Source organism: Opisthocomus hoazin, chromosome 6 (genome assembly GCF_030867145.1).
Source record: "Opisthocomus hoazin isolate bOpiHoa1 chromosome 6, bOpiHoa1.hap1, whole genome shotgun sequence".
Classification (NCBI taxonomy): Eukaryota; Metazoa; Chordata; class Aves; order Opisthocomiformes; family Opisthocomidae; genus Opisthocomus; species Opisthocomus hoazin.
The window spans coordinates 50,479,900-50,495,808 of record NC_134419.1 but is presented as its reverse complement, the minus strand read 5'-3'; the positions used below and the strand labels follow the sequence as shown (position 1 = coordinate 50,495,808).

Below are 15,909 nucleotides of genomic sequence, written 5' to 3'. Positions count from 1 at the left end.
AGCATTCATAAATTCTTATCTGTAAAGATCATAGTCATTAGCCTGATTTCTGGGCAAGCGTTATGTTCTATACCTATTTCAGTGGTGCTAAAAGGAACAGAGCTATTTTCAGGCTCCACAATGAAAAATACACTCTGTAAAGGGTGTATTGTTTTTTTACGCTCTTTGGTGGATTAAGGCTTCGTGAGTGCAATTGCTTTCAAAGTCTCTTCACCCTGTAACTAAGGCGTATGAGGAAACTAGAGGAATCCCTGATAAGCCAGCCAACATAGAGGCTGGATAAATGGTTAGCGGCATAGTTTTTGCAGACATTTCTGGGATTTGTGTATCTTATTGGCTTGTTTGGGGGCTTTTTGATTGTTTCTTTTTAATCAGATAATCAAGAATATTTTGAGAGGCATCGCTGGCCACCTGTGTGGTATTTAAAGGAAGAAGATCACTACCAGCGAGTTAAAAAAGAAAGAGAAAAGGAAGACGTTGCACTGAATAAACATCATTCAAAGCGGAAGTGGTGCTTCTGGAATTCCTCTGCTGTAGTTGCCTGAACAAAGCGTATAAGTGGAAATCTATAGCCAGTGTCAGAAGTTAGTCTTATTGTTAGAAATAAGATGTAGTTCAGGTTTTCAGGAAACTTTGTTCCACGTGTGCATTTATTATTGCTAGGGTCAAAAGCACAAGCTCACTGAAAGTGAGCCTGGAACAGCTCCTTGAAGTCATATGTATATTTTTGGCTAGTAAACAGATAATGTCAAGCATTATTACATTTCTTTTTATACAAAAAAAATCCAGCGTTAATATTTCAATCTCCAATTGGGAAATATTTTTATACTCTCTGGTGTATTTTGTTCAGATAAAATTCTGGATACTGTTTTATTTTACAGACCACAAAATAACCATGTAGCAGCTTTGTAATTAGATTTTAACTATTTTTACTATGCGAGTACAGTGAAATAGACAATCTTCAGTCATAAGAGACCACTTTTAGAGTATCTCGTAAAAAGTCATCTTAGGAAAAGATCTCGTTGTCTAGTATAAGTTGTCTTTTTTAAACTAAGTACCGTGCACTGGTAATATAATTAGATGGTTATTTCCTATTTTAAAGTAAAGGGTTAGAATAAGATCCAATAACTGCAAGATATAGAGTGCTTGATCTTTGCTTAGCTGAATAATAGGCAGAATAATTACCTGTTCAACTGCAGGCAAATGTATTTCTAATATTTGCCATGTAAGTGCAAATAATTATGACTATGTGGGCCATGTGAAATCTAGTGATTCTAAGTATTCAGAGGTTTTATATGTCAAGATCAAAGAGAATATTTCTAAAATCATTTAGAAGGGCTTATTAATTTATATCCTTATACAAGTATGGATCTGAATACAAGAACCAGTTACACTGCTTGCATTTGAATTACTGCATGGCAGTTACCTTGTTCTGTGGGATCTTAACCATGCAGCCATTCCTCATGCCGAATTCCTTTTTGCTTCAGTGCAAGCAGATGAAAGGGCTGCAAAAACAAGTAGGAGTTATCTAGTGTTACAGCGTCTTGTAAATGAAGAAGGGTCTTTACACACAAAATCACTTCAGTTTCATCCCAATTGTTTTATAGCTTTTCCCAGGTAGAACTCGAAATGTTAGATTATTTTTAGGTAGATCTTATATTTCCCCTGGAGGTAGGGATTCCCACAAAGCTGGGGACAAAATGAGGGCAGACAGGCAGGAATTCTGCACGAGTGGTGCAAGGGGAAAAAAAACCAAACCTCCAGCCTTTTCAAATAGCCTGTGCGTTTATGACTTTTTATCAGCCATTACTCTAAAGCTGCAGTGTTACACTAGATTACATACAGATGAGAGTGTTTTTTAAAAGACCAAAACTAAAATACATAGACTGTAGAACGTACACATGAAATCCTGTACAGTGTCTCAGGCACAATTCTGTAACCAAGGTAGTATTGTGTTAGGTTCATTAATATTGTTTTGTGCTGGCAGCTCAGCATACCAATGTGAAAAGCTGTTTGTGTTTTTTTCTGTGTTTAAAGGCAAGGCAGTACAGTCAAACCCCAGTACTGTAGGTCAGGAAAGGCTTTGGACTGAAAGCCATATACACCTCTATGTATTTGCATTCTGAATGGACTAATTCTTGGCAGATGCTACCACAGGATGGTAGAAGCCACCCGGCATGGAAAAAGATGCTGCTCTACAAACTTTTATAAGGAAAGCAAGTGACAGATTCCTACCCCTGAAAGATTCATCACTGTATGGTGATAAAGAAGGGCTATAAATGATGGTTGCAGATATGTCTCCTAAGTTCTCGGTTAGTGGTAATGTATGTTGTGGAGGAGAAGAATGAATAAGACATGTCAAGATTAAGATGAGATAAATACCTGTTGTCATAAAATGTTAACCAGTCACATTTTAAGTAAGTATTGCTACTAGGTTTTACACAACCAAAGCTACTGTATGATTGTAATCTTGCCAAACTGTAATGGATATATAAATGACCCTGAGGTATATGCAATAATATCCAGTTGTGCTAGTTATCAGCTACTGTAACCAAGTGGCTGGTTCATTTGGTTAATGCTGTCTATGGCCTTTAATCTTGGTGGTTATTTTGTGTTTTTTATTTTGAAAAAAGTCAATAAAACTGTTTAGTTACAAATTGTCTCCCAGCTCTTTGAAGAAGCTTCCTAAATTTTTTGTTAGGTGTCGACCTTTTTAGTGCTGCTTGTAAGCATTCAGTCGTGGTATCATTGATTGGATTTTACTGAACTGATACTTGCATGGCTTTATGCCATTGGGGTTTATGGTTGGGAATGTCACAAGGAAATCCTACAGTGTTTGTATGTGATGGTGGAAGGTTTGTGCTTGTTACTTACTGTTAAACTGCATAACAAAAAAATCTCTTGCCACTTTTCCCAGGGCTTCTGATACTTAATTATGATGATATTACCCAAGGGACATGAAACTAATTAGTCATGACAGACATGGAGAGGAAAAATGCAGGTAAACAGCAGGAAGTCCGTAGTGTTTTACTATGCTATGAACTTTGTACAGACACGGTTTTCCCTGCTTTCTCACTGCCTTAGTTGTCAACCATTATGCAGAATCTCTCAGTACCTGTTAGTGGACTCTCAGCAACTACTTCCCTTGAATATAGGATGTTTAATTGATAGAGATAGAAAGCTGGTGCTTTTCTAGAGGATTTTTGCAAGATGTCATGCTAAGAATGCCATGTTTGTGATTTTTTTTAAAAACTCTTAAGCAATGCCAAGGACATTGAAAGTAAGCACATTCAGCACACAGTGTACATTTTTTTAACATGCTGATTTATGAGAATTTTACATATCTCAGTGATTTATTTTTGGAAGCAATATTTTATTTCTTTGATCTTACCATTTGAAAACTTAATGGGCTCAACAGATGTAAAAATGTTTCTCTTGATTGATTATGATAAAACCAGTAGCATGGAAGGAAGGAGTTTTCAGAAGCATTGTTCTTCAGGGCATTCTTTTTTTTAAATATTATGACCATTTAGAATAAGTTCTATGTCCTTTGTTTCTGGGGAGTCTCATTCAGCTTGTTTCTTAGAAGGAGTGTTTTTCTATTTGTTCTTTAATATAGAATTTCTACAAGCAAGTTCCTCTGCATCACAACACCAACCAGTTTCTGTGGCTTCCCATGCACAAGTAACACACCAAAGCCAGAAACAGAAGTGTTTTGTAAGATGGGATTGGCCAAACTTCAGCCACAACTCACTGATCTCATTCACTGAAGACCTACTCATCACTGTCTTTTAGTCAGATCAGGCCTCAAAGTGTGCAAAGGTAATAAACTAGATAGCACTAAACAGTGGGTACATTAAGAAGGGTTATCTAGTAGAAGAGACTAATCTGGACATCCCTTCTGAGAACTGAAAGCACGATTGTACCAGAGCAAGTAAGGCAAGAGCAGCACAGTGCTTTATTGCCCTAATTCTTTGGCAACTTACGCACAGATATCCCTCAAGAATAACTGATGCCTAGAAGTGGTTGATTTGTAAAATCATGGATTTTTTTCCATGTTTCAGTAACAAGAACTAGGAGACCAGCTGAAGGCACCTGGGAAATCCTGCTCTGAGGGCCAGGTCTTCCATCTTCTGTACAAAGAGATTTAGGTAAAAATCTAACGAACTAAATGGGATTACTTTTGGTACCTAAACTCCAGGATAGTGAAATATTTCAGTTCTTCCAGACTTAAGATTACAGTCTGGTGAAGAGATTTGCTTTGTCAGATGAAACTAGAGCTTTGTCCCTATTCTGTCCCTTTTTTCCTAGATGACAGTCTTTATACTCTTGTCACTGGACAGGCCAGCATTTTTTTTACTCTGAGGTGTCTTTAAGGTGGCTGCTTGTCACTCCTGAATCCCCTTAGATTTTTGGTCTTTTAAAATGATCTAATAGTATGAGTCTACTCCTGCAGGCAAGATTCCTATTGAAATGGATATGATACCCCCCACCCCCCACCCCTTTGGGCTTTGAAGTGCCAGCTAATGAATTTACACATTATCGCTTGCCTGTGTTCCAGATCTGCTGACGGAAGTTTGTTCTGTGTACTGCGTGCAGGATAAGACAGTGTGTTAGCAGCAATAATCCCCATCCTGCGGACTCTACAGTAGGATAATTCATTGTCAGTTAATGTATGCCTTTGCCTTTAGCTAAGAGAATATAACCCATGTCATGGATTCATTTTGCACTAGCAGCCGGAGTAGTGAGACTGTTGTATATTTATATTTGCAAACTAAATCCCTCACTGCTGCTTACATAGAAATCTTGATTTGTGGTAGAAATATGAAAAGCTTTTGGATCAATGCTGCAGGAGACCAAGAAGAGAATTTGAACATCAGAGGATGCGAGAATGATTATGCTAATGTATCCCAGCTCTAGAGAAAGTCAAACTGAGATAAAGATGTGATTCACAAAGAGTAGTTAGCATGGGACAACAGAATTGTAATGGCTGCTGTGTAATTGTTCAGCCTTATTGTGTCATTTGTAAGCAGGCCATATAGCTACAACGTCGCACTGGGCTGTTCTGCAGCAGCAGCTGTTCTCATCATGCAGGTCCTATATCCCCCCTCCACAGAGTGGTGGGACATGGGTTGCTGTAAAAACATCATATTGCTGATTCATCTCAGGTCCTTTCCTGTATAGCACTGATATCCCACAATCTATCCTTTGGCCTGCAGAGGAGCCCAGTACCACCTGCTGAACATGGTATATCTATTTTTGTCTCATGTTGAAGGATATTTCAGAACAGCAAGGACCTTACCCCAACGTATGAAGGTCCTCCAGCCAGTCTCCTTTGCTGGGACAGCACATAAGTGAAAGAACAAAGCTCTGTGGCAGCCAGGTAATTGGCCTGACTAGAGATTTAAAGATGAAAAATATAAAATAAACAACTTTCAAAAAACACTCAGAAAGTCAGAGACCGAGTCACAGAACACACAGGGACCAGCTGCGTGACAGCCTGGACAGCATTATTTCAGGTACCATTTAAAGATGCCAAATTGGGGAGGGGTAGACTCCCTATAGATAACAGCTCTCGTTTTCAGCTTTAAAGAAAAGCAGCCTTGACCATTAGATAAAATTAGCGAGCTGGGTGCCATCCCTCCGTATTGCACAGGTCTGAGCAGCCACACGGGAGGACTGTCTCTTCCCCCTACCCCATTCTGGCTGCTCTGAAGTTTTAGATAAGCAGCTAGGTGATGACACTTCACAGGGAGGATTTGCTTAAGAAATATTCTTGTCTTTAACATTTTTAAAAAAGGATTCTTTATTTCCCGTGTGGATTAATTTTTTTTAAAGTTATGACTGTGTAATAAGCATTACGTGGCATTCCAGGTATTAGTCCTGAGTAGTCAAATTATCCTTGCAGGTTAAAAAAAATCCCTACAGGTAGCAGCAGTTTGAGTATATGATTAAATTTGCATCTTAGTCATTAAATATGAGCCAGTCATTCTCACTGGATGATGAGATGTGATTGCCCCTGTCTCCTAGCTATTATAAATATTAGTTGTGCACTACATATTACAAAGAAATTTCTTTAGATTTCTCTCCTGTGTCCTCAATTAGATTTACAGCCTGCTTGCAAAGTTTTGTGGAACCCTGTGCTGATTATATCACACCTACGTTTTCAATTGTAGAGTGTCTGGGGTTAGTTTTTAAATAATTAACAGACCTCATCATGTGATGAAAGTCTGCTAGATGATAAAGCCTTTTCCCAAAAGGATATAAAGAAAGGGGTGTTTCTAAGGAGCTCCCAGAGACTCTCCAGGGCCAAGGAAACTCTGTGGGTCACCCCTGTTCCTGCACAGCAGCGTCCGCAGGAAGAGCCGCATTGGCTTGCCAGGGATGTGATCGAGTGTCGCTAGTCCTGCGGTCTGTACGACATCCGACAGCTCTCTGTAAAACAACCTCCATCAAGTGTAAGTACTCACACACTTACTACTCATCTTCGGAGACTAAGATTTGTCTCTACTTCATAGCTGTCTGAGAGGTGCACGGAGCTTTTCCTGCCTTCCTCAGGCTGGTCTGCTGGGGCAGGTCCTGCCCAGCTTCGTTCGCCCTTCATTTTGGCTGGCCAAGGGCAATAAAGTTTGAGCACACTGAAGTGATTTCTGGCCTGTAGGACAGAGTGCATCTCTGGCAGGTGCTGCAGTCAGTGGAGGACTGCAGTTCCCACAGCTGCACAGCCTTCCCTTTCTCAGGTTTCCAAGGCTAGAAAGGGAACAGTGGTAACGAGCTGTCCTCTGCACTTAAAAGGGGTTTTTATTTGCTGGGGAGGGGAGTGTGTTTGATTGTTTGCTGTAGTCACAGCAAGGTTTGTTTTGTGGAAGCTAATTTGTTACGAGGATAGGAGGAAAAAGAAATAAAAATGGCTGCATCAAAAGATAATTGGGTGATTATCAAAAGATAATTGGTTAATTAATTTAAAGACTTGCTTTCCTTTCTTTTTAGGCCTCTCCATTATGTCTGAAGGTAAGGAGGGGACTGAAGGTCAGTGCAGGGGTGGCTGGACAGAGTTTTTTCAACTTAATAGAACTGATTGGTTCTCTGTAGCTGGTGCCTCAGAGTTTGTTAGAAGCCATAAAAAAATTCACCTTCAATCTTTCTGCTACCTATTGGCTAGACACTGCAGTAGGTGGTGTTGACCTGAGCTTGCTGTAGAGCTCCAGGAAGGGTTCTGTGGTCTGCACAGAATGGAGCACGCATGGCATGCACCTGTGGAAAGGGCAGACACTGCATAAGCTGCAACTGTAGGGACAGCATTTGATGACCTTGCTGTTCTCTTCTAGCTCCAGAGCTGTTGTTTTTCTCTAGGAAAAGATACCACGGAGACATTCCTCACTCTCCCAGCCCATTAACACAGGGTGACATGTGGACCAGGGAGGTAACTTCTTAGAACTACATTCTCCTCTCAAGTTTCAAAAGCTGGTTTTCTTAAACCTGGCTACACAGACACCAAAGAGAAATCCAGCAGTTCTGCCCATTGCACTTCTGTTCCTTCTAAGCTGTTTTTCAGTCCTTGTCAGGCAGGCTGCCCACACAGAGCAGCTGAGATGTAGAACTTGCCAAGTGACACTGGGGATGTGAAGAGCTTGCATGAGTTCCCAGGTTAATCTGGAAAGGTTCATGGATGAGGAGTTTACTGGGAGTTAATAAATACATGGAAAGTATGCCTCACTGAGCAATTTCTGAAGTCAAAGAAATAGCTGAGAGTTTTCAGGAGAGGTATCGCTAACTGGCCACGCTGTTCTTTGTTTGTTGTTTGAGCATCAGGCTTCGGCCGCTGTTAGAGACAGCGTAAGGGCCAGATGAGTCCTTGGTCTGACCCAGCACTGCTGATCTCTATGCTCCAAAAATGTGGGGACGAAGGATTCAGTGCAGGGGGCAGCTTTTCCCATCTATCCATGCGCTCCTTTGCAATGGACTGTCTAATAGGGTTCTTTCCATGGTGTTTTGCTGGTCGCCTTCTATTATTGGAAGTTCTCATGATGCTTTAATGCTGCTGCTCTAAGGCTAATAATAAATCCAAGTGGCGTTAATGGTAGGATGCTTAAAAAGAAAACCAGTCACCTGTGCTTTTTGCAGGTTAACATGCAGCACTTCACTGTGCCATTACAGCCTGCCCTTAATGGGATTATTGCCCGTTCACTAAACCACATCTTGGCAGGCTGTTCACCATCCGCAAGAGTCCATAGCCGCTCCAGCGCACCTTACATCTCTTGGATGTTTATCCAAAAGCTGTACCGTACTGGCTCTGCATTGTTATGTTTATTCTTCAGTGGAGCTGAAACAGAAGTGGTTTTGCCAGGGTCATGCAAGTGATCAAGACCTGCCCCAATCTCTCTGCTTTAGGTGCACAGCTAATCATAATCAATTCTCGAATGAACTGTCCGGTGTAAGCTACTACAGCTTGAACTAATTTACTCTTTCATTGTTTCTTCCACTGCCATTTTCTTTCAGGGACCCATCAGTGCAAGACAAATCTTATTTTTTAATTCCCTTTTGGTCTTCATTGCAATACCTAATGAGAAAAATGCAGCCACAACATTTTCCCCTTGTCCTGTCAGCAGTCAGCTACACTGTCATCTTCTGATTTGGCAGTGTTTGAGTGAAGCGCTAATCAAGTCAAAACCATTTGCTATGAGCACTTGACATTTCATGAGCATCCTCATTCTTTGATACAGGCTATAATTGGGCATAGCGGGGGCAGGCTGGCACAATCACTGTGTATGTGCTGAGTTGTCTGCACATTCGTAGGGAGTGGCATAGTCTAGGGAACCAAAAGGCTTTTCAGGAAGAGTTAGCCCTTCTAGCCTGCTAAGAAAGCAGATATCTGTATTACATTAAGGGCTGCGTTCAGCTGGGGAGGAGGACAGGAACTGGAGAAGCCCAAACTCACGGAAGGTGGAAAGGCTAGCACGGAGTAACTAAGCACTCCTGTAGTATGAGTTGAATGGCATCAAATGTAACTAGGACATGGCAGGTTCACAACCAAAAGCATCTCTCCATACCAGTGTTATCTGAGCTGCAAAATTTCTTGCCAGAGAACACTGGCTGGAAGCTCACACAGCTCCCAAAAGAAACCTTTCGGGACGAAGGCTGTCCAATACGTGATCATCACCTCTGCTTCAGGGGCTTAAGCCCAAGGCACTGAAAGTTGCAAGTATACCACCGAATACCATTTCATCCTTACCTTTGCTTTATGTTTCCCACAGCGTCTGCTGTTGGCCCATCAGGGGCAGGATTTGGGGCTGAGCAGACCTTTGGAGATCTGCTTGTGGCTGTTCCTCTGACCCTCAGAAAGGACACTCCTACTTCACTGCAGAAATACCCAAGTCTGCTCTTTCTCTCCCAGTGCTGCAGGCAGAGCCCTTGTATTGGAACAGATTGATCTTCTATCTGGTGTCAGTTCAAGAGCTCATCACTTACCTGTTGGCAAGTACAGGCTCAGCCTATGAAGGGAGAGGAGGGAAAGCAGAGGAATTCAGCCTTCATCCATTCCTGGAGGATTATAGTGTTCCCACGTTGTTCTGTGCAAAGGATGAGTCTTTTAGAAGAGGTCAGAGCTCTGACATGGTTGTGTCTACAGACAAAAAGACTGCAAAACACAAGCGCCTCTGAGCACAGGAGTTAGACCCAGGTACCATCTCCTGGGAGTAAGATCGGCTAGAACTGGCCGATGTACTGAATGATGAAATCTGGCCTCATGGTCCACAGCAAATGCTGGTCATTGTTCTGGATTATGCTAATTCACATGAGAATACACAGCATGAATACAGTGTCTGTCAGGGATTTTAAAACGCCTTGAATGATTTCACCCTAACTGAGTACCTAAGTAGTGTGTTAGATTCAGCTCTTTGTACTGAGATCCCCACAGCCACCTGCACTGCTCTGCTCTGCTCTTTAGGAGGCCCTTTTGCCTGTTGGGAGTGAATCAGTTTCCAGTCCTGGAGCTGTACAGTAGCATATTTAACAAAAAAAAAAAATTTAAAAAAAATCACTCCGAAGTGAGCAGTGATAATAGGGAGATATGGAGATAGGTCTTACTTTAAGTGTAACCATCAGCCTGTTGCTGACTGTAGCAAGCCGAGGTAAATACTGTGTCCAGCCACCACTTCTGCCTACCCTCTTTGCCTTGCTGCTTGCTCATTTTGCTTATTTTCACACACAAAGTTGACAAAATACTGTCACTTAGCATCATACACATTTCTTCTATTGCACTGGGAATAATCTTTCAGTATTATAAGCTTTTTCAATTTTCTCAAGGCCTTTTACCACCTTTCCAGTGTAGCATAATTTATTTTGTTGAGTGGTTTACACAGTAAAGTGTGTGAAGTTGTATTTATATGTCTCTGATGAGTTCTTTGCTGGCTGGAGAATCAGTGTTGTGCTTTTTTTTTTTTTTTTTTTACTGTAGCTCTCTGCTTTCACAGTGCAATTTTTCACCTAAAAATGAGGCTTCAAACCTGCTAACTTCTGCCACCTCACACCAGTTCAATCACCAGTGCAATTCTCAGCTCCAGATAGACAGTGTAAGCCCTGGGATCCTCCTGGCAGTGGGAGCTGCTCACTGCTGTCCAGAGCAGCTGAGGACCCTTCAAACAGCAGGCTGCAACTGTCTCCGAGTTGCCATCCTTTGGTTTTCTGGCTCCATGCCCTTAGTTTAAGTTACATATCTTCAGCTATATATTTTATTTTATGCAAAGTTTAAAAAGTTTTGGCTTTGTCTACAGCTGCCTTTAAAATTGCAACAGTTCTTTCCTCCTCACACATACTTCACCCTCTTGTAGCTTAAGCTTTTGTTAAGCGATGTAGCATATTGTGGGCATTAAGTACAATTAAAGATGACTGCGGGTATACTCACATCAGAGTACAGAGAAAACTTAACTGGTTTGTGCAAGGACCATTAGTGATGGAGAGCTTGTGCAGCACTTTAGGAAGGACAGAACAAGACCCAGGCAAAGCCATCAGAGATAGACCAATCTGCGCTATTTCTTGTGAAAGAAAAAAAAAAAGGGCGGGGGGAGTGGGGGGGCAACACCTCCCAGATATGCCGATACCAGATTGCAGTCACAGCGTGTCACTTGATCTACCATAAAAGCCTTCAGGAAGGTGCCCAGGTTCAGCTACCTGAGAACTATGTTTATGTAAGATTACTGCCAGGTTTTTTTACTAGAGACCCAAACCTTGGACAGAACACTTATATTGGTCAATAGAGTAAACATAGAGTCTATTGGTACTAAGACGTTTAGCAAAAACGATGGCTTTTCGTAAAAATACATTCAGAGGATTTAAAGTTCAGGGAGAGTTGTGTCTTTTGTCCTTGCTCTGTTTCGGTGGCATCCTATTTTACAGGCTGGGCCCTTGGAAATGCTGTGTGTACTTCACTGCCTTTTGGACTGCAGACAGGAAAAAGGAAAATGATATTTAGAGGAGGCTGAAGAGTGGGTGGTAGGCAACCCCAGGAGAAACCAGGGCTTGTTATTAGATGCACAATCGTCAACACGAGTGGATTCACCTGCATTTACCTTAGCTAAGAAGGGTGTTTCCAAGCCTCCTGCACGCACGCAGCTCCTAATCCTTCCTCTTGCACCATCATCCTCTGACCTCCAGCTGCAGGAAGGCACTGGAGCAGCTCGTTTGGCAGTACAGCAGGTGAGCCATTGAGAAACCTTTACACCATTCCTTTGGATGTGTGCCAGCTGCACAGATGGCTTTTTTTTGGCTCTGCTTTCTGCTGAGTTGTGCATATTTAAGCCTGCCTCACATCAAATCTGCCTTTGCATAACTAGCTAGAACATAGCTGTGTGGCTATATGTGAAAGGGCATCACAGTCCCTCATAAATATGAAGCTCACTTCCTCTGTTTTGGGATATTTTACCCGCCTGCTGAGGGTTTTGAAGGTTGCCAGGAGCAGAGGAAAATGTGTCAAACAAAAAATACATTACAGCATCTAAAAGGGGTAAATCAAAACCTGAATGGGCTCTTGAAAGCCTGGTTCGAGCACTAGGGGTGGCTGATCAGTAACTTTTCTGTAGGAGATGAAGTGCTGTAAGAGCATATTACTAAGATGAATTAATTTAGCACCACAACACCACTTTTTAGTAGGTGGATTACCCTACTGAATAGGGAAAAAGTAGTAGATAAAAATACTCTGTGGAAGCTGACTGTAAGTACATCAGCTGCACAGAGACCCCCCACGCCTACTTGTCCCCAGTCATTGTACAAAGCAGCAGCAGCAATACTCTGTAAGTCTGAGCAAGGCACTTTCCCTGCTGTTAGCAATCAGCTAGGATTGATGGTCAAGATATCCCACACGACAACTCATCCCTACAGTTGTTAGATGTTTTAATACTTGTTTCTTAATTAAACACCTCTTTCTTTAGCACAATGGTGTAGCATAGCAGCGGGGAGCAGCGACTGAAGTCTAAAGCAGACAGGAGCTTACAACTGTTTCCTTACAAGAGGCATCCTACAGTGTTACAAACTAGTGCAAAGCCAATCCCAGTGAAACCAGAAGAGAAGGTTTCTAGCAAACGACAGTTTTGGATGCCAGAACAGGACAGAGGAAGCTCTAAGGAACCCTTAGCTCAGTCTGTGAGCAAACAGACAGGTTAAACAAACATGGACCTAAACTGCTAACAGCACGTAACAACAAACTTGTCATGGGATGGAAGATTTCATGCAAAGGAAAGGTTCCAATAGAATCTGGAAGACATAGATATCATTTTCTAGCTTACACTACTCACACAACAGAAGAAAAATATCTATTTAAGCCAGGTAAATGTGAAGCAGTTTACCTTTTGTTTCCTTTAGCTCTGAGTACTACTTCTCCCCTCCACCAACAGGCTCTGAACTGGCCAGCTCTGCTGCTGCTTTGAGTTTCATAGTCCTCCCATCCCCCAGAAGCCTTTGCAGCCTCTCCTCTTCCTCTTCCTCCTTCTCCCCTAGGCTTTATTTCAGTGGGCTTTAACCTACTAGGAGAGTAGATTTATTTCAGATACAGCATGGCATTTAATTTTTCTCTATTTCTATCTTATTCTGCCGAAATTGTGTTCTATTAAGCACAGTAATGTCATCTTGCTTTCATTGTGCAAGATAAAATAGTTTACATGAAAAAATATTTTTAAGCTTATTCTTTAGTGGAGATCTATTCATAAGCTTTGACATGTTCTTCTGTAAGGAGTCATCAACTAGAGCCTTACGTAAAATTTGGAGCTTGGATCTCAAAGAGGCCCTCAAACAGGATCCTGAGGAAAAATGGTAAGAGAATTCTACTAACCAGAAAAAAAAAAAGAGATGGTGGTGTTTAATGCTTTTCTGTGTGCTGCTGCTTCTCCTTCAGTTTCCAGCTACTGTACAGGTGAGAGGTTCACTGCTTCTTTGGCAAAGCATTTCCTTCGCTGCTTTATCTACCCTTATCTTACGTGCTGCTGTTTTTAACAGCCTACGGCTTTGTAGGGAATATATGCATGTGACTAAATATATGAAGAAAATATTAGGGACATTCACACCTTTTAGATGTGTTCATCTGAGACTCTCCGGAGCTATATGTTTTCTTCAGTGTGATGACGCTCTCAGGGATGCTCTGTTGATCTGGTATGTGGTCTCCTCATGCTGTCATCTGACCTGCTGTAGGGAAGACGTCTCCCTGCCGTGAAAGTGCATGTTCGGTGGTTTATAAAACAGCTCCGTATGGGTTTGTCTGCGTCCCTTCCCTTTGCCTGCTCCTGCCAGCCCCTTTCTCGGGTTTCACCAGGTTTGCCAGTGAGGCAGTGACCTCCGGAGCACACCGCTGCTGTCGGATGCGAGACAGTGCTGGGTGGCAACTGGGAGCGAGCTGCTCGTGGACCTCAGAGCAAACGCGCTGGGGAGGCCAGTCCCTGCGCGTGGATGGGGGAGGCTGAGCCAAGCCCCACGGCCCCCTCCCCGGGCCCCAGCAGAGGGCTGGTGTGGGGCTGCAGGCCAGCCTGGTCTCTGTGGTGCATCGCACAAGGCAGCAGCCGTGTCCTGCCAGCAGATCCAGGCTAACAAGTCAGAATCCAGTACAGTTGGTTAGCTTTTTGCCTTCCAGTCCCTCTGTGAGGCCTAGAGACTTTAAAACGAAACAAGAAGCCTTTTAAACGAGAGCAGAGACACAGATAATCCCATGTAGCCATAGGGCATTAAGCCTACAGGGTTGATGTCTCAGTTTGGCTCTTGTAACTGGTCAGAAAGTTTTACGGGGCCAATAGAGATCACATAGCTCATAATTTTATAACCTGGAATTATTAAAATAATTTTAATAAAGTAGTAGTAATAAACCTTCACTTTAATGTCAAATCTTTCTGACACTGACTGATTCCTCTTACGTGCATGTAACTCCCATAGCCCGAAACTCTGCTGAGTCCCATGCTCTCGTTCCACAATTCCATGGGTAAAATCTAAAAAGCTGACTTTAACTTCTTAATAGGTGAAAGGCTTTTTGGCCCTTATAAGAGATTTCTCTGAACAGGAAAAGCTTTTCTTCGGAAGCCAACTTATTAAAATGGCAAAGTCAAGCACTGTCAAAATCATGGCAAGTGCTGGGAGCCTGTCACTTTGAAATTGTAGGGCAGATGGTGAGAAAATTTCCTGCTGGTCAGGGAACTGTCTGACAGCTCAGTTACTTAGATAAGACTGAATTTTTTTGTTGTTGTTTTTAATACATTTTTTTCATAAGAACAAAACTTGGATTATGCCCCATTTTGCCGTAGGATAAAAACATATATCACCTAGCATGGGTCAGCTGCTTCATGGTAATGTCATGTCGCAGAATAACCTTCTTCATTTGCTCACACCTTTGGTAAAGCAAGGAAGCCTCTGAGCTTACTCCTCCTTCTGTGTGCCTCCTCAGTCTTAGTAAGCCAGAATTGAAATGCAGTGGCATGTTGATTTTGTTTTCTTTGTTTGTTTTTTTTTTCCCCAAGAGACTCAAAGTAGCAGAATACTTTCAGGACAGGGCTAAAGAGCTAGACAAGAAGGCAGTCCCTGTTCAAACACAAAGAATAGCTGGAAGAATAACCATTACAGAATGTGGGCTAGCTACCGCGCTGACAGTGGCCTTGAATATGCCGGTAACGCACTTCGAGGCTATTCAGAATCTTTGGGTTTTGGTTTAGCTTTTTGTATATCTGGGGGCTGCTGAAGAAGCTTTCCTTTCCCTGGTATTTTAAAGGCACATGTTGTGACCTGTCACTTGCTAAGATTTGTTTGATGTAAAATCTGAGTCTGGCCATGGAAAAGCACATTGCAGGAATGTGTTTATTTTGCTCTCTGCTGGAGGCAACACTGAACAGCTTAGTTTCCAGTTTTGTTGAAGTTTGAGCTCAGATTTGTGTTGTAAATGTAATAATCACGTTTTAGGAGGATAATTGGCATGTGTGGTCTACAAATAGAAGGCCTAGAGCCTGCAAATTTGCCTTTGCTTCCCCCAGACTTTGGCTTTCCCCAGGCAAACAGCCATGTTCACATGGTGCTCATTGCAGAAATGGTGCTAGAAACACCAAAGCCCAAATTCACAGCTAACGTAAATCTCCCCTGGACACTCAGGGGCTTCTCTAAATCACATCTACTGAGACTGTTGGCTTTGTCAGCTGGGAGATAATCTCCAGATTCAAAATACCAAATAGATTTTACATCCATTTACTCCTAGCCTAAGAATTAAAGAAATCAAATCGAACAAACAATGGAATCAAAGCAAAAACATTTTTCAGTGCTGTTTGGGTGCAGAGAGATTGCAAAACAGAACCTTTTGCTTTCCAAACACTCTATTTAAACTAACTGGTGGTTATATGCAGAGAATACTCTCAATTTCAGTTCAGATGACAATATGGAGGTGTTGAGAGCTAA

The 15,909-nt window shown here is 42.1% G+C and overlaps 1 protein-coding gene across 3 annotated transcripts in view; it reads left to right on the top strand.

Moving 5' to 3' along the window:
* RHOBTB1 (Rho related BTB domain containing 1) overlaps positions 1–2,596 on the top strand; it is a 54,491-nt gene extending 51,895 nt beyond the window's left edge. For all 3 annotated transcript variants that reach the window (XM_075423074.1, XM_075423072.1, XM_075423073.1), the window contains one exon: positions 376–2,596. In XM_075423074.1, coding sequence (XP_075279189.1) covers positions 376–545 — 170 coding nt within the window. In that variant the 3' untranslated portion in view covers positions 546–2,596. The remainder of the gene's footprint in view (positions 1–375) is intronic.
* Positions 2,597–15,909: the final 13,313 nt, after the last annotated feature.